This window comes from Elephas maximus, chromosome 16, assembly GCF_024166365.1.
Source record: "Elephas maximus indicus isolate mEleMax1 chromosome 16, mEleMax1 primary haplotype, whole genome shotgun sequence".
In the NCBI taxonomy this organism is placed as follows: Eukaryota; Metazoa; Chordata; class Mammalia; order Proboscidea; family Elephantidae; genus Elephas; species Elephas maximus.
The window spans coordinates 81,623,083-81,643,719 of NC_064834.1; the positions used below are offsets into that span (position 1 = coordinate 81,623,083).

The following is a 20,637-nucleotide window of genomic DNA, read 5'->3' on the forward strand; positions in this document are numbered from 1 at the left end:
TTCCCGAGAAGCACAATTGCCTCCTGGGAGGCCCCCGGGGTGGCCGTTACCAAAAAGCACGGTCCACTTCCTGACAGCCGCACTGGCTTCCCTCCGTTTTCTTGTTTTCTCATTCATAGTTCATCAAATAAAAATCCCCAGTGGGACGTGGGACGTGGGACGTCTCCAACAGCTGCAACCGAAGCTTCATTCAAACAGGACTGCGTCTGATGTACTCCGAAGATTCTCTAAGTCTCAGGGGGACCCAGAGCCTCCCACAACGGGTCTGGAGGGGACCGTGCCACCACCCAAGACACTCGCTGCCATGCTGGACTCCCTGGGCTCCAGGCCCCTGATCCACAAAGGACTTGAGTCCTGCTCAGAGCTGAGCCTGGAGCTAAAATTAAACACACCTGAGGCCCAGGCACACTGCGACAGAACACTGAATCGAGGTTCCTCTGGACTGGAGGAGGGAGGAGGGCACCCACAGGACTCAGGAGGGGTGGGAAGGCTGTAAGGAAGGAGAAGGGGGATAAGTGGACTGAGAAGAAAACAGAGGGTAGACAACCTTGAAGTTGGTGCCAAAAGCAACCACAACAGACACTGAGGAGAGAGGGTGGTGGGAGCGGCATGGGGGTGGAGGAGATAGGGTGGGGAGAAGGGGAGAGAGGAGAGAGAAGGGGAGAGAGGAGAGAGAAGGGGAGGGGGAGGTGGGGGAGCAGGAGGAAGGAGTTAGGGTAGGGGGAGGGGGAGAGAAGGTGAGGAGGGGGAGAGGGGGAGGGGGCCGGGAAGGGGAGAAAAGAGACAGGGTGGGGGAAGGGGAAAGAGGGGGGAGGGGGAGGGGAAGGGGAGGGTGGGGGAGAGAAGAGTTGGGGAGAGGGGAGGGGGAGGGGAGGGCGAGATGCGGGAGAGAGGAGATAGGGTGGGGGAGGGGGAGGGCGGGGGGGCAGGGGGGTGGGGAAACACCCAGCACCTCATCGACAGTCACAGGAGACTTCTGCAGGTGGTCTGTCAGGTCAGCGAAGGCGTTGCTGCTGAGAGGAAGAAGGAACACCGCAAAGCACTGGCGTCACAGAGAGGCCTGTAGTCCAACACTGAAACGTATTCACTTTCCTTTTATTATTTTATTGTGGTAGAACGCGTACAACAAAACATGTGCCTTTCAGCCATCTTCGAGTGGACAATTCTGTGACATTAGTTAAGTTCACCACGTTGTGTATCACCACTATAATTTTTCTTTTAAAATGATGTTATAAAAATAAAAACAAAAATGACACTCTGTCCTTAAAATCTGTGAGAATCGCCCTGGCCACACCATGTGTGCAGATGCTGGGTTTCCACTACCTCTACAGGTACACAGGTCATGGTAAGTACCAGCCACGGCCCGCGACACAGGCCTGGCCCAGGGCTGACAGGTGCCTGTCCTGACAATGCTGATGAGCACTGGGGTTCCTCCAGCAACCCCTCTCTGCAAGCATCTTCACTCAGAGCTGCGTTTGTACAAAAACATGGAAAGAAGGCTTCTGGCTTACAGAGCATTTGACATCAGCAAAACATCACCATCAGCAGGCAGGGTAAATACAATGAACTCAAAGTTCTGTTTTTCCGGAATGGTATTCTGGGCCCTCCGTCTATGTTCTGACACTTCTCATTGGATAAAGCATGTGATGTGGTCAGGGACGGATTACCAGGAAGCACATATGCACCAGGTTTGCACTGAACAAGTTACGTATGCAAGAGCTTAATTGCATTGGCTTGCTAATCTGTGGTGAGCAATTTCACCTGGGTTTCACCGGGTCTTTGATGTGGTTGGGGACAGGGGAAATTGTGCACTGCAGATTGGTGGGAAGGCACAATTGGGCCCGGGCTTCTTGGGTAACCCTGCCCTGAATGGGGTTCTAACATTCAGTCTACCCTGCAGGCTGGCGGGACACCCAGAAAGGGGCTCCTCCCTGAAGGAACTTATTGAGTCCACAGCGTTCAGAGAAGACAAAGTAGCCATTGACAGGCTGTGCGGTGGGGGGATAGCCCCACTGTGGGCAGGGGCTATCTCGGGCCAAGAGCCACCTGGGTTGGGTCAGAGCTAGGCTACGTTGACCAAGACACACTAGCTCCCTGCTCAGCTCAGAGCTCATCGTCCAGGGAAATAAATTCTGCAATGGAGGAATGATTACTAAAAGTACCCAGGATGGGAGGGGGTGAGCACTATACCAAGTAAGAGCTGGGGAGGTGGTAAAAATGCAGTGTGGAGTGATGGAGAAAACCAGCTGCCGTTGAATCAACAACTCCAACTCCTGGTGACTCCATGTGTGTCAGGGTAGCACTGTGCTCCATAGGGTTTTCAATGCAGACTTTTTGAAAGTCAGTTGTCAGGTCTTTCTTCCAAGGTGCCTCCGGATGGACACTAACTTTTGGTTAGCAGCTGATCATATTATCATTTGCACCACCCAGGGACTCCGTCCAGGGAAAAGGTGTAAGATTTGCAGCCTGGCTCCAGCACACAGACAACACTCGACTTCCTTATCTATAAAATGGGGATGGAGAGAGCACATTAAACACTTCCTGTTCTGATGGCCACAGGATTACCTGGGGCACTTACGTGGGCTGAGCCCAACTACCCCCTAGTCTTGTTTCCCACAGCTCCTTCCTCATCTGCCAGGTAATGCCCATGGAAGGGATATCAGAATGGTGGAGATGGAAACACCTATCGCTTCGATGATGCAAACTGCAGAAACAGAAGCTGAATGGAAACTTGGCAGGTGAATAGGCAATTTGGACAAGGATAAGAATTACATCGGACTTCTCTTCAGAAATCATGCAAGCACAAAGAGTACAATAAAATATTTTAAGTGTTGAAAGAAACAAACCTTCAACTAGAATTTTGTATCCAGTGTAATTATCTTTCAAAAGTGAAGGACAAACATAGACCAGTGGAACAGAATTGGGAGCCTAGACATAAATCCATCCACCTACAGCCAGCTGATCTTTGACAGGGGACCAACATCCATTAACTGGGGAAAAGACAGTCTTTAACAAATGGTGCTGGCAAAACTGGATGTCCATCTTTAAAAAAAAAAAAAAGAAAAGAAACAGAACCCATACCTCATACCATACACAAAAACTAATGCAAAATGGATCAAAGACCTAAACATAAAGCCTGAAATGATAAAGATCACGGAAGAAAAAAACAGGGACAACGCTAGGAGCCCTACTACATGGCATAAATACAATACAAGCCATAACTAACAACGCACAACACCAGGAGAGAAATTAGATAACTGGTTGTTGCTGTTGTTGTTAGGTGCCCTAGAGTTGGTTCCGACTCATAACGACCTCATGTACAACAGAACAAAACACTGCTGGTCCTGTGCCATCCTCACAATCGTCGTCATGACTGAGCCCATTGCTGCAGCCACTCTACCAACCATCTCGTTGAGGGTCTTTCTCTTTTTCACTGACTCTCTACCAAGTATGATGTCCTTCTCCAGGTAACACGTTCAAAGTATGGGAGATGAAGTCTTGCCATCCTTGTATCTAATGAGCATTCTGGTTGTACTTCTTCCAAAACAGATCTGTTGGTTCTTTTGCCAGTCCATGATATATTCAATATTCTTCGCCAGCACCATAACTCGAAGGCATCGATTCTTCTTTGATCTTCCTTATTCATCATCCAGCTTTCACATGCATATGAGGCGATTGAAAACAACATGGCTTGAGTCAAGTGCACCTTAGTCTTTAAAGCAATATCTTTGCCTTTTAACACTGTAAAGTGATCTTTTGCAGCAGATTTGCCCAGTGCAACGTGTCTTTTGATTTCTTTACTGGTGCTTCCACGGGTGTTGATTGTGGATCCAAATAAAATGAAATCCTTGACAGCTTCCATCTTTTCTCCATTTATGATGATGTTTTTTTTGTTTATAGGTTGAGCTGTGAGGATTTGTGTTGTTTGAAAGTGTCATTCAAAGGCAAAGAAACCAAACCTGTTGCTGTCGAGTCGACTCCGATTCATGGCAGCCCCACGTGTGTCACAGTGAAACTGCTCCATAGTTTTCAGGACTGTGACCTTTCGGAAGCAGACCACTAGGCCTTTCTTCTGAAGCACCTCCGGCTGGGTTCAAACCACCAACTTTCTGTTAGTACAGGGCTTCACCACTTGCACCGCCCAGGACTCCTAAGCTGTTCATGGTATTCCTTTTGTTATCCTTTTGATGTCCTCCCTCTTTCCCTTCCTTCCTCCCTTCTCTTCCTTCCCTACCCTCCTCTCCCCTTCCTTCCTTTCCTCCTCTCCTTCTTTTCCGCCTTTCTTTCCTTCCTTCCTCCCTACCCCTCCCCTCCTCTTCCTTTTCTCCCTGCCTTTCTTTCTTCATCTTCTGGAGAAAAACACTGGATCTGATCCTTTTGGGGAGGAGTAAGGGAAAAAGGGGAATGAAGGACTTGTAGTGCTCACTCAGGCAGCGAGGATCCAGCTGGGTGTGCTCTGGGGATCACAGGCTGAGGGTGAATGTCTGTGGACCCAGTGGCTCTGACCTCACCAGCCCACAGGACATGCAGTCCAGGATGCCCTTGCCAGAACGAGTTTCTCGATCCGGTTAATGTTAGATGGGATGATGACATGCATCACTGATAGGATAATTGGAGACAACCCCGAGTTTGCTACTAAATCTGAACGTGAGAATGACCCACATTTGACATTTTAGATGACATTCAGTAACTGAAGTCTAAATAAAGCAAAGAAAGATTTTTTTTAAGTTATGTAGGGAAGAGCAATTAATAGGATCTGCTCCCTCTGTGATTTTTTTCATACTTTTCAGATACAAGGTTCTTTTCTGGCTTGATGAAAAATTAGATAAACAGTAAGTTAGACTTTTTAAAAATCAACTTTTATCAATGTGTGATCCACATGCGTACAATATAATGGACCCAATTTAAGTGTGTGGCTTCATGAGTTTTGACAATGGCGTACACCTGTGACCACTGCTCCAGTGAAGACATACAACATTCCCCTGGCTCCAGTGAAGACATACAACATCCCCCTGGCTCCAGTGAAGACATACAACATTCCCCTGGCTCCAGTGAAGACATACAACATTCCCCTGGCTCCAGTGAAGACATACAACATCCCCCTGGCTCCAGTGAAGACATACAACATCCCCCTGGCTCCAGTGAAGACATACAACATTCCCCTGGCTCCAGTGAAGACATACAACATTCCCCTGGCTCCAGTGAAGACATACAACATCCCCCTGGCTCCAGTGAAGACATACAACATTCCCCTGGCTCCAGTGAAGACATACAACATCCCCCTGGCTCCAGTGAAGACATACAACATTCCCCTGGCTCCAGTGAAGACATACAACATCCCCCTGGCTCCAGTGAAGACATACAACATCCCCCTGGCTCCAGTGAAGACATACAACATCCCCCTGGCTCCAGTGAAGACATACAACATTCCCCTGGCTCCAGTGAAGACATACAACATTCCCCTGGCTCCAGTGAAGACATACAACATTCCCCTGGCTCCAGTGAAGACATACAACATTCCCCTGGCTCCAGTGAAGACATACAACATCCCCCTGGCTCCAGTGAAGACATACAACATCCCCCTGGCTCCAGTGAAGACATACAACATCCCCCTGGCTCCAGTGAAGACATACAACATCCCCCTGGCTCCAGAAGGGTATCTCTTGCTCTTTCACAATCAGCCTCCTCCCACAACCATGTTTTTTCCTGTCTCCATATTATAAGCGATCTAAACGGAGGCTCAGCAGTCAGACTGTTTAAAAAATAATTTTTTTTCATCTAGTAGATTCTGACTCCTGGTGACATCATGGAGAGGAAGGAGTCGCCGGATGGGTGACACAAACGGTCAAACGCTCGATGACTAACTGAGATATTGGCAGTTTGCACCCACCCAGAGGCACCTCAGAAGACAGGCCTGGTGATCTGTTTCCAAAAGGTCACATCCTAGAAAACTCTATGGAGCAGTTCTACCCTGCACGCACGGGGTGGCCGTGGTCGGAATCACCATTTACAGCACGTACTCTTTTGTGTCTAGTTCCTTTTGTTCAGCATTGTATTTCTGAGATTCGCCCCTGTCGCTCTTAGGAGTAATTTGTTCTTTTTCGTTACTAAATAGTATTCCGTTGTGTGAGTACAGTACACTAGACTCTAATACACACCAGACACTTCACAACTCGCGATGAGCTCTAAAAATTATGATAAGGAAAAAGAAAACTGTCTTGCAATACCCAAGACTTGTCAACACCAATTAGAATGCAAACAGTGAAATTCACAGAGATATTTAAAGCTCTTTATTATCACAGAAAAGAAGAGTTAAAACTTCTTGCAGGCCAGCTGACGCAGGGTGGGTCCCAAGGAAGACAGCTCACTATTGTCAGGAATATGCTACTTCTGTGGACCACACCTTGTCTTTTAATGTAATTTAATGGTAGCCAATACGTGAAAGAACACATCTGAACCAAGTTATCTTGCCATCATTTGAAAAGACTTATCTTTCCACACATAATGGTAAAACGGAACAAAAAATAGTAAACCAGTTACCGTGGCGTCCACTCCGGCCCACGGTGACCCACGCGTGTCAGAGTAGAACTGTGCTCCACAGGGTTTTCAGTGGCCGATTTTTTGCAAGTAGATCCCCTGATCTTTCTCCCGAGGCACCTCTGGGTGGACTGGAACCTCCAACCGTTTGATTACAAGTGAATGCGTTGGCCCTTTGCACCACCCAGGGACTCCTTCCATACACAAAGCAATTACACAGAAGACAGTCTGATAGCTGGCCAACGTTTCAGTTGCGGTCACCGTCAGGCTGGACAAATCTGCACATAAAAAGGGGAGATTATGGCGCCTTGTCTCTGCTTCTCCTGACAAGGTTCCCGAAGGGCTGTGGTGCTCACTGCCCCCACCACCGCCCCCCCCCCCCCGGCAGCTGCTCTGGGCTTCTGGGCTCCTACCGGGGAAGCTAAGGTCCACCCTGCAGCCTGTCTGATGCCACCCGCCTGCAGCACTGGAGAGCCACAGCTCCCATCCCGTCCCTGGCTCCCCGCCCAGCTCCAGGAAGGCTGCTCCTCTGTCCTCCATTCTCTGTTCCCACACCCTTCCGGACTCTGACCTCGGTTCTCTTCCCCATCCACCCCCGTTCCTGGTGATCTCACCATTCCAGCCTCAAGATGCTGCTGACCCTGAGTTCACACTCCAGCCCCAACCTCCCTGTGATCCCGGCTCGGATGTCTAGCTGCCTTTGCCACCACTCCCTCAGCTGATGGCCACCCCTGGGCCTGTACTGCCACACTGCTCCTTCTGTGGTCCTTCCCTCCTCGAGCTAGGGCTGCAGACCCCAGGAGTGCAGTGGTCCCTCGGTCCCTTCTTCCTCTACATCCATCCCACCTGCACGCCCACCCAAAGCCCTGCCTTGGCAACACTGCGGCTCTGAAATCCAACCGTTCTCACCGTTCTCACTTCACACCCACGTCCACACCCCTCATCACCTTGCCTGGACCCGGCAGTGGTCCCTCACGGGTCTCCTTGCCTTGGCCCTGGAGTCCCTCCTTCTGTTCTCAGCACGGCAGCCACAGTGGCCTGTTACAGCCCCATCGGTCACCACCCTCCCCTCCTCATCACCCCCATAGGGTCCCCCACCCATCAGAATCCTTGAATGGGCCCACATGGGCACACCCTCCATTCTCCTCGCCTTACCTCCCTGTCTTCACGTCTACCTCGTCTCCCTTCACCCACTTTGCTCCCCCACCCCCGGCCTCCTGCCTTGCTGCTCCTTGCTTGTTGCCAGATGCACGCTGCCCCAGGGCCATTGCACCCGCTGTTTCCACCTCCTGGCACAACCTTTCCCAGATATTGCACGGCTGGCTCCCTCAACCCCTCATGGTCCTCCTCATCATTCAGTTTAAAATTGCAAGTTCTCCCCACACACACCCCAAATATACGCCCTTTGCCCGATCTCTACCTTATTTTTCTATCTAGCACCATGTGACTTATTACATAACTTGCTCTTGTTGTCGCCGGAATCCCTGTCTGAAATATAAGCTGGGGAGGTCAGACTCTCTGCCCCCGCCGCACCCTGGCAGCTGGAGCAGGGCGTGGCCATCAATAACCGTTCCTTCAGTGAACGGAGACTCTAGGTCCTTGTTTCTCCTGATTTGGAGCATTGTCTTCTAACTGTGCAATGCGACCACCGCCAACTCTGCAACATCACTGATACGAGTTAGGACTCAGATACCGGTGAAACCCATAAATGAATGGGTAATCTCTCGGATACCAGAGAAAACAAACCCACAAACGAAGAAGAGGCCAGCCACGTTGTATTTCAAACCAAAGGTTTTCATCAAAGTGTCTCCCTAGGTAGCTCCAAGAATCCCTGAGCCGCCGACTTCACAGACACAGGCGAACTCGGCACGGGGTTCTGGCCGCGAACCTGCGGACTCGCCGCGCGGGCCGGGAAGCCCCACCCGTCCGGACATCGCCGTGCCTAGTGCGCCCCTGTTGGCTCCTTCCATTGGCCGAGGCTCCAAGGGGCGGGCCAGAGCAGCACTCAGGCCTCGCCCACCCCTGCCCGGAGGCCACGCCCACCCACCCCCAGACAGCCCTGCGCCGAGCGCGCCCCCATTGGCTGCTCCGCGGCAGGGCTCGCAAAAGGGCGGTGCTCCAATTGGTCGAGGTCCGAGGGGCGGGGCTCAGACTGGCGGTGGGGCACGCCTGAGAGCGAGGCTGAGTCAGCACTGGAAGTCGAGTGTCCACCCTGCTTTCGAAGCCTGTCCACTGGGTGCTTCGGGGTCGCCGCTTCGAGCCCTCTACACCCTCCCTGAGAGCGGCCCCGCAAGTGTTCTTCCAAGGAGCTCCGGACACCCGCCGGCCCGGCGCTCCTCCTGCGTCCCTAAACCGTCTCCTCCCGACCGCGGGTCATGGGGCGGGGAGCGGCTCCGGGCGCGCGACGGCGTCTCGCGCAGGCGCAGTCCACGCGGGGCGCGTCGCCGACAGCCCCCGGGCCGCACGCCAGCCTCGCCCCGCCCTCCCGGGACAGGCCCCGCCCCCGGCCCCGGCCCCTCTCACTGGAGGTGGAGGGATGACGTCATCGAGCGGGGCGACGGGCATTGGGCGCCATTTTGAAAAGGGAAAAAAAAAAATCACTGGCGGAGGCGACTGCCGGGCTGAGGTTCTCGGGAGGCGGTAGCGCGGCGGCTGCTCGTTCCGTGCGCGCAGTCGGCGCGGCATCGTCCGCCCGCCGCCGCCTCAGCGCCGGCCGCCTCGGCGATGGCAGGTGAGGGGCCGCGCGCCGGGGGCGGGACGGGCGGGGGCGGGGGCCGGGCCTGATGCCCCTCGTGTGTTTGCAGGAGCCGGGGGCGGCGGCTGCCCCGCGGGCGGCGGCGACTTCCAGTGGTGCTTCTCGCAGGTGAAGGGGGCCATCGACGAGGATGTGGCGGAAGGTAAGGCTCGGCCGGCCCGAGCGCAGCTCCTGGCGTGACGGGCACGTCCCGGCGCGCGGCCCCGCCTCGGCCTCCGCGCGGTCCCGCTGGTGCAGTGCCGCCCGAGCGGAATCGCGCCGGGCCCTGCAACCCGGGTCCGGGTCACTGTGCGCGCCTCCGGCCGCGGCCGCACCTCGGGCCCCGAGAGGGACCGGCCCGAGCACTTCCCGGGCCCCCGGCGCTCGCGGGCCTCGGAGGGCGGCCCAGGTACAGGCTGGGGCTCAGGCCGGAGAGGGGGACGGCAAGCCTGGAGGGGCCAGACCGGGGGGGGCGATAGAGCCGCGGGGGACGGGCCCGGGGCACAGGTCGAGGGGCGACAGAGCCGCGGGGGACGGGCCCGGGGCACAGGTCGAGGGGCGACAGAGCCGCGGGGGACGGGCCCGGGGCACAGGTCGAGGGGCGCAGACGTGCGGGTACAGGCCTGGGGCACGGGCTGGGGGGCGCAGACGCGGGGGGACGGGCCCGGGTTCAGGTCTGAGAGGGACAAGCCGGCACTCGCCCCGCTCCCCGGGACCACGCTCCCCTCTGCCTGGTGGCCATGGTGGCCTGAGGAGTCGCCCCGTGGGGACGGCTGCAGTGGGGCGCTGTTCTGTACGTGATGGTTTCTTGGTGCGCTCACGGATGTGTCATTTTTAATGGGATATTGGCTGAGAGGGGTTATGTAAGTAGCCTAAGGTCACAGACCGGGGGAGTGGCGGAGACTGGATGAGAACGGGGGTATTTTGAGCCCAGTTCTGGGTTCTTCCCAATGGAAGTGGCCCCCGCCTCCTGTATTTGGTGGAACTAAGAAAATAACTGCAGAAGTTGGGGACTCAGGATACTTAAAATCGGGGTGACTGTACTTGAGGATTAGGGACGGGGCCCACGGTTCTCTAGACCCCAGCGCAGTCTTTAATCTCTCTCTTTTTTTTGGCTCAGTTTCTTCCTCTCTAAGAAGAGAGTTGGTCTACTGGATTCTTAAGACTGCCTTCTAGGGTTCTAAAATTATTGAATTCTACCACCAATCTTGATGTCTGTTTCTTTTTCCCTTTTAGGTTTTAATCTCGAACCTTATGGCATTGCATTAAATTGGCTGGTGGTTTTTTCACAATAGTCTCAAGTGGGCTAAGGCTTAGAGTTTCAGGACTGGGTGGGAAACTCCGTAGGGTGTACCCTGCCTCTCTCAGCTTCCCATGAAGCCACATGTCATCTTAAAGGGAAAAATTGAGTGTAAAAATGATTTTTAGAGACTGAGAAGTTTAACATTTTAGGTTTAGAATAATAAACTTTTTTTGTTGTTCAGCCATCTTACTGAACATTGTGAGCCTTTCACTTTTCAAGAGTGAATTGTCATTGGCTGATGCTTTGCACCAAGTTCATCTTCCCTGCCCCAAGTAACCTTGGCTCTTCCTGTGCCCTTTACTCCCTCTGCCTGCTCCCTGTGCTTCTTCCTGGCAGTGTCTCCTTTGATGCATGACCCTTGGGGACATCTGCGAGCCTTGGCCCATGGGACAGACAGTGCCCAGATTAGGGAAGTGCAGTTGTACTCTAAGAAATTTGTGAAGTCGTGTATGGTTTTTGGTTGTAGCTTGATGATTTTATATAGTGTAAATAAGCATAAACAAGCACGTTGATTCTGTTTCCTTTGGATCAATCTAAAATATGTTACTTTTGTTGTTTGATTTATGTCCCAAGTAGGGAACAGTTCACCTTTACCCAGGTGAAGTGGTGATTTCTATCGAGAGGAAAGCAGAAAATGTTTGTTTGGTGGCAGAGCTTAAGGCCTGTCTTAGTTTCTGGTTTCTTTCTTTTTTCTAGAAGTTTTTATTGCCAAGTTAAATGAATAGAAATTTAAATATAACTGAAATGGTATATTTTAAGTGTGACTTGATACTTTGAAGATGGCATTCTTTCTCTTACAAGAATGGGGACAGAAAGGTTTTGTTCTCAGAATTAAACTGATTAGAAGTTTTTGCAGCCTTAAACCCCGGTTTTGAGCAGAAATTTGAGCTCATCTAGAAGTTTCACGTTTTGGAGTTGCCATCATTTTGGTGACTGCTTTGCGCTGATAGTGTGTGTATCGCAACTTTCTCTTTTAACCCACTCAAGGGGTTAGTCACTTGGCAGGGTTAACACATTTTTAGGTGTTCTTTACTTTGTCACATAGTTGTGATATGAATTTGAATTGCATCATTAACGTAGAGTTTGACAGTAACTAAGGAAAATGCAATCTTTAGCAACTGGTAATTTTTAAGCAACATGTAAAAAGAAGCTGGCAGAATGCTTTGCAGAAGAATTTCTGGCCCAAACTCAACCTTAATGAAGACATTTTGATGCTCAGAGAGTTACTAGGGAATGGGTAGGTAGTTCGTGAGAGGGACTAAGCTTTGACCGGAGGACTTGGGGTGCGCTGAAATCTGAACGAATGCATGGCTCTGAGGCGTGCCTGCGAAGGCTTTATTTTGGCCTGAGCTTTACCGTGAGTCAGCCTTAACCCTACGCTTTAGACCATGTTTCTGCATTCCTTTGGGATGGGTGATAAGAAAGGGCATTAGAAATTGAAGCTAGAGACCTCACCTCACTTCAGTGAGGGTGGTATCTGCAGAGGTAGAGGGGTTGGGGGAAGGAGGGTTAAAAGTAGGCACTCTGAACTTTGAAGATTGTAAAGTGAATGAAAGACAGTGTTTTGTTTTTATAGCTAATGGTTTGGGGTGGCTTTAATCATAGCTCCCAGTGAGAGTGTTGACTGTGTAAGCTGGGATGTTGTTTAAGGGCTGAGTCTTGCTGTGGGGCAGCACTTTCGCATCTCTGCTGGTAGGTGTAGACCAGGAAATGAGTGTTGTCCTGCTGGGGACTAGATGGGGAGTGGCAGGCAGTGGGGACGTGCCCCTCCTACCCCTTTGGCAAGCTGACTGTGGCTGAAGTCTTCAGCACCTGGAAGGTGGAATAGGTGAGCTTTTATGCCTAGATAAGCAAAATTTGAAATAGTAAAACCAGGGAGGCTTCCAGAGTAAGCAAGGAGAGAAGTTGTTAGCGTGTGCTCTAAGCAGTGACTGCTTGTTCGTGTGCAGAGTTTTCGCATGGGATGTTTGATCACCTTCACCCAGCCCTGCCCCCTGCCCTGGACCTGCCTTCCCTGGGTGAATCTGCAGATACCACTTCACCTTCACCCAGCCCTGCCCCGTGCCCTGGACATGCTTTCCCTGGGTGAGCTTTCCCTGGGTGAGCCTGCAGATACCACTTCACCTTCACCCAGCCCTGCTTTCCCTGGGTGAACCTTCCTGGGTGAGCCTGCAGATTGCACGCTGTGTTACGTCCTGTTTCTGCCTGCTTCAGTAGACTCCAAGGCTGGATTTTTGCCTCCCCACTCTCCCCAACCCATCCCCCCGCCCCGCACCTCCATTAGCACCTTGCAGAAGACCCAGCGTGGAAGTAATGATAGCTAAAAGATGAGTCTTACTGTGTCCCAGAAATTGCTCGAAAGCTTTACGTGTCAGTTAATCTCCACACAACCCCAGAAAGGAGGGACCGTTGCTCTTCCCAGTTTTAGGTCCAGAAACCAAGGCACAGAAGGTCATCAACTTGCCCACGGTCACACAGCCACTATATGACAGCCAGGGTTTGAAGCTGGGCCAACTGGCAGCTGTGCTGCCTCTATGAGTGTCCGCAGCCAAGACAGATCCAGCCCTGCTGTGGGGTATTGGCTGCCTGGCCTCTTGGTGCTCGGTGGAGCTCTCGCCCGCAGTAAGTGTAGGAAAAGTGCCCTTGAAAACAAGCGAAAATGAGAAGCTGTTGAAGTGCCCATCAGAATGATAGATTAGCAACAAGGGTTCAAGCTGGCATCTTTTCAGAACACTTTGCAGAGTATTTGAAGGGTAGGTATCAGAGGCAGTAAGTGATGGACTCTCCTGCTTGTCACACACACACTGCAGTGTGTTTGCCCATAAAGATACTCTGACATCATTGCTGTTTGCTTGCCAGCAGGGAAGCTTTGGGTTTTACTGCCAAGAAATAATGGGGAGAGGTTGAAGAAGGGGTCTGTGTTCAACTGTTATCTGGTTTTATAGAACTTTGTGTCACTTGATGGCAGCTGCTTCCTTTCATCTTATTATTTGTTGTTTTAAGTATTTTGGCTTTTTACTTGATTATCTTGTTTTAATCATCTTTTTAATCTGTGATCCAGCCTGTTGCTTTGAATTAGACATTAACCTTTTTCTAAAAAAAAAAAAAAAAAATACTAACCAAAGCTAAAGGTTTGTCTGCTTAACTCAGACATGTGTCTGGGGAGTTGTATAAATAATATGGACATCTGGCTAATCTGGTAGGTAAACCCTAGTTCTGTCTAGAGTTTATGTGTGTCGTCAGGCCAATTCCAACTCATAGCAACTCTGTGTACAACAGAACAAAACACTGCCTGGTCCTGCACTGTGGTGTAATGGATCACTTTTGTGTGGCTTTTCTCACCATGGTCTTGCAATTCACTTGTAAATCAGGTGGATGGGACTGTGCACATAGGGTAATGGTGGCCCTCCAAGGGAACTGGCTAGTTTTGCCATCCCACTGGGCTTGAAACAAGCCATCCTAGACGTGGAAAGGGGAGGATCCCACCATAAAGACCAACAGGAGAGGCCAGCGAGAGACAAGCGCATTGGGCTTCCTGGCCCACGGAACGAGAAAGCTGAGTGCCTTCTGGCTGAGGCTTACTGGCAGAGTGGGGTGCCTCTGGGTACTTACTGACCGAGCTAAAGGGGAGCTTTGTAACACTTGCCTGAGCAGGGCAGAGGCCGAAGGGCCAGAGAGAAGCCTGCCTGGAAGCATGGCTGGGAAGAAAGTGGCTGTCCTAAATGGAAGAACGATATCCTGAGCGTACCTGAGCCTTTACTTCCCTATAAAACCCCGTAATCGTGAGTATTGTTTGTGAGTTCTGTGTGGCCATTGCAGTGAATTAATTGAACCTGGCACAAAAGTGGAGAGTGCTGTGGGAGGGATGGTTGGTGTCAGAATTGGTAAAGATGGCAAGAGAGAAGGCATGTCTGGCCTCTGCCTCCTAGAAGTCAGCCTTAGGCTGTTGATCTTGATTCTCCTTCCCCCTTTTGAAGTTAGAGAAGGTCAGATGCTGCCCTCGTGCCATTTTTACATGCACCATCCTCGCGATTGTTGCTGTGTGTGAGCCAGTTGTTGCAGCCACTGTGTCAGTCCATCTCATAGAAGGTTTTCCTCTTTTTCGCCAACCCACTACCTTACCAAGCATGATGTCCTTCTGTAGGGACTGGTCCTTCCTAATATGTTCAAAGTATGTGAGATGAAGTCTTGCCATCCTTTCTTCTAAGGAGCATCCTGGCTGTACTTCTTCCAAGACAAATTTGTTCATTGTCCTGGCAGTCCATGGTAGATTCAGTATTCTTCACCAGCACCTTAATTCAAAGGCGTCAGCTCTTCTTTGGTCTTCCTTATTCATTGTTCAGCTTTTGTATGCGTATGAGGCAATTGAAAATATCATGGCTTAAGTCAGATGCACCTTAATCTTCAAAGTGACATCTTTGCTTTTTAACACTCTTGGGTAAAGAGTGCATAGACGGGAAACTGCCAGAATTCAAGCCGGATTCAGAAGAGGATGTGGAACGAGGGATATCATTGCTGATGACAGATGGATCTTGGCTGAAGGCAGAGACTACCAGAAAGATGTTTATCTGTGTTTTATTCACTATGCAGAGGTATCCAACTGTGTGGATTATAACAAGTTACAGATAACATTGCGGAGAATGTGAGAGTTTACGTAGAAGCTATGAAAGAAATATTTTAGTTGGGGAACAGCAACAAAAATTAATGGACCTTCGGTATCAGTAATGATCCCTGGTGGCACAGTGATTGAGTACTCAGGTGCTAACCAAAAGGTTGGCAGTTAGAACCCACCAACCACTCTGAGGGAGAAAGATGTGGCAATCTGTCCATAAAGATTCACAGCTTTGGCATCCCTGTGGGGCAGCTCTGCTCTGCTCTGTGGGGTCCCTGTGAGTTGGCATCGACTTAATGGCAATGGGTTTGGCTTTTTTGTTTGTTTTAGGTATAAATATCAGGAAATTATTGTGCTCCATTGCTTAAGAGGTACATTCTGATGTCAGTGATGTTAAAATGTGGGAAATGTGCTTCTTCAAATCAATGAAAGCAGAACTCTTCAGTCATAGTCATTATTTCAGACTACCGTATTGATTTCTTCCCAGTATAGAAAATTGTGCAGTAGTTTTTATCATTGACCTTTTTTTTTTTTTCTGTTTTTAAGTCTCAGGTGAGATGTCAGGTTTTTTGAAATATTCCCAGTCTGATTTCTACAATCCTGCTGTAGAATTTGCACTTACCTCCTGTTATACCTGTGCCATTGAAATGGACCCGGAAAGGTGTCCCCCGGAGAAGGCATCCTCTGGAGCAGTCACGCTCTCTGGTGGTCTCTGGTGGTCTTGTGCAGTGTAACTTAGAGAGAGAGCTTCCCGGGGAGGCCACCTTTAGGAAATCAGACATGCACATTTCTTAAGAGTCATTCTTTGAATGTGGCCAGTGAGCGCTGGTGGCGTGGTGGCTGAGAGCTCAGCTGCTCACCAAAGGTCGGCGGTCCGAATCCACCAGCCACTCCTTGGGACCCTGTGGGGCGGTTCTGTCCTGTTTGCCCTGTAGTGTGGCTGTGAGTCGTAATGGACCCGAGGGCAGTGGGTTTTGGTTTATTGAGCACCAGCTACATCTCCATGTCTTTGAAATCAGGATGCATGTCCAAGAACCTGGGCTGCAGTTATAAAATTAGGTACAAATTTGTAAGACGCGTGTGGTGTTCACGTCGATGGTGTTGCCCCGCGGGGACTCACCACGAGTCGGACGTGACTGCGTAGCAACTGCTTTCTTTTCTGTTTTTTCTTTCTCGGGACTTTTTTTCTCCTTGATCTTAAAATGTCTTTTGTTTGATGAAAAGTTCTGGGTTCAGTTTGTGTCTGCCATTTATCAGCTTTAAAGACCCTTCTGCCCCACACCTTGCTGATCATAAAATCAGGAACACTTGTTAGACTGTAAGATTTTTATTGAGGTTAGACAGTGTGTAGTGCTTTTGTAGCCTGTGAAGCACTGTCAAGTGTTAGGTACGATGGCTAATTAATTCTCATGTATTTTAAGGTATTTGGGTTTGGTTTTAACTATATTTAAATGCAAAAAATAGCAGTTTATTCTTTTATTTTTTGTGATCTCTGTCCTCATCTCTCTTCCCACCTGCAGTTCCCTTCCACTGGGCCTGTTTACCGTCAGCTGCTGTCAGATCAGCCCCAACTCATGGGGATCCCATGCACACGGAACAAAACACTGCCCGGCCGTGCACCGTCCTCGTGCTCGGTTGCAAACTGGACTGTTGTGATCCATACGAAACAAAACACTGCCCAGTCTTGCACCGTCCTCGTGCTCGGTTGCAAACTGGACTGTTGTGATCTGTGAAGGTTTTTTTCCGCTGGCTGATTTTCACAAATAGATAGCTAGGCGCTTCTTTGTAATCCTTGTTAGTCTAGAAGCTCCGCTGAAGCCTATTCAACATCATAGCAACATGCAGGCCTCCACTGCCAGATGGGTGGTGGCTGTGTGTGAGGTGCAGGGTCTGAAATCAAACACAGGTCTCCTGCATGGAAGGTGAGGATTCTACCACTGAACCACCACCACGCACCCCGCTGGGCCCAGCCTCTTGATTTTTCCATTATCATCCCATGATTGTTCCCCATCCCCTAGTCTTTGCTCAGACTTCTTGTTGCTTCCTGTCTGCTCTTCACACCCTCCTGATCCCTCTAAATTGATCCCAGCTTCCACTTTGTCATGAATCAGCACTCCAGCCACTCTTTAACATTCATTGTCCTTTTACTTGGCATCGCATGCTGTTTAACAATTAGCTGTAGCCCCTTTGTTGCCTCCTAATTTTACTACGTGTTTTAGACTTGTCTTTTCAACTTAATGTTAATCCTAGTAGGGAAAGTCATGTTGTTTTTGGTTGCCGTCGAGTCCGTTTCAACTCAGAGAGACCCCACGTGTGTAGAGTAGAACTGTTCCGTAGGGTGTCCGAGGCTGTAACCTTTCAGAAACAGACCGCCAGGCCCGTCTTCCAAGGCGACTCTGGGTGGGTTTGAACCACCAGCCTTTTGACTAGTAGTCAAGTGCTTAACAGTTTGCACCATCCAGGGACTCCTAAGGAAAGCCATAAAGAATATGGAGTTTGAAGTCACATGGATTTTGGTACAAATCGCATTTCTACCCTCTTACGAGCTTTATGTTAACTAGACAAGTTAGATACCTTCCGTTTCCTCATCTGTAGAACGGGAGTATTGTTACCTAGGACCATTAAAAGGTTGTTGTGAGGATTCCAGGTAATTCGCAGAAAGCAGAGGGCTGCTAGTGCCAGGTGTTGGAGATGGAGAAGCACAGTTCCTGCCCTCAGGAACCTCTCTTTTTAGACAGAGACCGACAGACAAATGACTGTGACACCATGGCTGATACCAGAGTGTCACGGGAACACAATAGGAGGAGGCCGGGTACACAGGCCTTGGGGAAAGTGGAGAGGAGGAAGACAGGGAAGTCTTCCCAAAGGGTGTAGGGAGAGGGAAGAAGGGACAGGGACATTCCCGGTAGAAAAGAGGCAGGTTGAAATGGAGATGCCTGGTTCATTTGGGAAATCAGAGAACTTGGCGTGGTTGTATAGCAAAGAGGGTAATAGCCTGAAACTGGCAGGAGCCAGATGGTGATTAAAAGCCTTAACTGCTGTGCTAAGGAATTTGAATTTTTTTTTTTGAACTTTAGATGAAGATTACAGAACAAATTAGTTTCTCATCAAACAGTACACACGTTGTTGTATGACATTGGTTAACAACCCCACGACATGTCAGCACTATCTCTTTTCAACCCTGGGTTCCCTATTACCAGCTTTCCTGTTCCCTCTTACCTTCCGAATTGTATTTTGAAGGTGATTATGAGCTTTTAACACTGTAAGCAGAGTGTTAAAAGGAGTGACAGCAGCTTTACCTGTTTAGAAAAGTCATTCTATCCTTTGGAGAGTGGATGATAGCGGGGTAAGAATGGAGGCAGAAATGTCAATTAGGAAGTTACTCCAATAATAAAGGCTAGAAATGAAAATTTACACTAAGTCAGAGGTCGGCAAAATTTTTTTATAGAGGGGCAGGTGGTAAATACCTTAGACTTTGTAGGCGAAGTGGTCTTTGTTGCAACTACTGAGGTGAACTTTGCTTTTGTAATAGGAAAACATAAACAGTGCAGAAACAAGTGGATGTGACTGCATTCCAATAAAACTTTATTTACAAGAACAGACCGTGGGCCAGCTTTTACCTTAGGGTTGCAGTTTTCTAACCTCTGCTCAAACAGTTCTCTGTCCTATAGGGTCACTATGAGTTGGAATCGACTCGACGGCAGTGGGTTTTTGGGGGGTCGGCTCTAAACTATTGGTTCTGAGAGCCTTTTGGTTCCAGGGCCCTTTATGCTCTTCGTGATTATTGAGAAACCCGAGTGCTTTTGTTAGTGTAATATGTGTTGATACTTACTATATTTGGAATGAAAACAGAACAACTTGAAGTGTTTATTATTTCATTATAAATCTTGCATGTTATCATAATGTTTTTAATAATTAAACACTTCCAAAACAACAACAGCAAAAAATTCAATGAGATGTGGCATTGTTTTACACTTTTGCAAACTCTTTATCTGGCTTAATAGAAGACAGCTGTGTTCTTGTATCTGTTTCTGCATTCATTCTGTTGCAATACATTGTTTTGTTGAAATACATGAAGAAAACTTTGCCTCATGCAGATATATAGTTAGAAAAGGAGGTGTAATGTAATAACTTTTCATGTAATTGTAAATGTTTTTTGATACTACACCAAAACTTGACAATTGGTAGTTTCTTTGAGTTTAATTGCACTTGGAGATCTGAAGCTGCATCAGTGAATTGTTTATACTCTGTTCCATTGAAGCCCATAGTTCTCTCCTGCACTTTGAGTGGGTCTTTGGTTCGTTTGGTCATATCACGCGCTGATCATTTAGAAACACGGGTGGATTGAGTTCTGCAGATCTTCTAGATGTTGATATTTGGAAGCATTTCCTCTTCAGCTGTTCAAGATAAAAGAAAATTATGTTTGTTAATGTCACCACCGGTCTCATCAGAATAAATACACTCTTTTTAGAGGGCAATTTGACAGTTACTATCCAACTCTAAGTAAGGGTTGCGGTCGGGGAGGGGGGGTGGTGGTGTGCTGTTGAGCCGATCCTGACTTGGAGTGGCCCCAGAGTAGAACTTCCCTGTAGGGTTTCCAAGGCTGTAATTTTTACAGGAGCAGATCACCAGGTGTTTTTCCCTCAGAGTACCTGGTGAGTTGGAAATGGTTGAGACCCCATAATTCACTCTTTCCAGGAATCCTACAGAAATATGCTGGCATTTTGTAATGCTGAACATCTGGGAAAGAGGAAATGCTCAAAAGTAGCGGAGCACTTCATTAAACACATTGTGCATTACTCAGCAGCCATTCAAAGGAATAAAGGGGCTCTGTGCCTATTGGAAGGAGCCCTAGTGGGTTAAAGCGCTCATCTGGTAACCAAAAGGTCACCAGTTCAAACCTTCCAGCCTCTCTGGGAGAAAGACGTGGCAGTCTGCTTCTGTAAACATTTACAGCCTTGGAAACCCTATGGGGTGGTTTACTCTGTCCTATGGGGTCGCTTGAGTCAGAGTTGACTCCACAGCAGTGGGTTTGGTTTGGTTTTTGGTGCCTATTGGAAAGAGTTCTGTGATATATTAGATGGAAGAACGCAATTTGCAGAATGACAATCCCGTGTAAAACTGAGTGTGATCATAGAAGCCTAGAAAAGGGTCTGGAAGTTACATACCAAAGATACCTTGGAAGGTGAGGGAACCCAGTTTGCACTGACGAGGGACATTTCACTGTCGTTCTACACACCTCCATGTTGTTTAAAAGTTCCACACCAAGGATTCATTGTTTAAACTTTCAGTTGTTCTGCTCCAGGTACCTGGAATGACTAAATAGGTATTCCTAAAAGTTCAGCCATTGCAAAAGCTCTAGGACGATGACTAGATTGAAAGCAAAGCAAACAAAAACCCAGCTGATTGTAATTGTTACTGAAAAGGGGGGACTCAATGTCTTAGGTGCCT

General features: G+C 49.2%; 1 protein-coding gene and 1 long non-coding RNA gene across 4 annotated transcripts in view; one reads left to right on the forward strand and one right to left on the reverse strand.

The window, feature by feature from the left end:
• Window positions 1-1,155: 1,155 nt before the first annotated feature.
• On the reverse strand, window positions 1,156-8,944 carry LOC126059191 (uncharacterized). The gene is made up of 3 exons (XR_007513390.1): window positions 7,958-8,944; window positions 6,541-6,815; window positions 1,156-2,503 (listed from the first exon to the last, which is right to left on the reverse strand). It is a non-coding gene; the product is annotated as an uncharacterized LOC126059191 (long non-coding RNA).
• A 157-nt stretch (window positions 8,945-9,101) lies between these two features.
• Window positions 9,102-20,637, forward strand: part of PPP2R2D (protein phosphatase 2 regulatory subunit Bdelta) — a 54,866-nt gene continuing 43,330 nt past the window's right edge. Inside the window, exons 1-2 of one of the 3 annotated variants that reach the window (XM_049854733.1) lie at window positions 9,102-9,268; window positions 9,342-9,434. In XM_049854733.1, coding sequence (XP_049710690.1) covers window positions 9,262-9,268; window positions 9,342-9,434 — 100 coding nt within the window. In that variant the 5' untranslated portion in view covers window positions 9,102-9,261. Of the gene's footprint in view, window positions 9,269-9,341; window positions 9,435-20,637 lie in introns of those variants that run through there. The other 2 variants (XM_049854731.1, XM_049854732.1) reach the window with 2 other exon arrangements.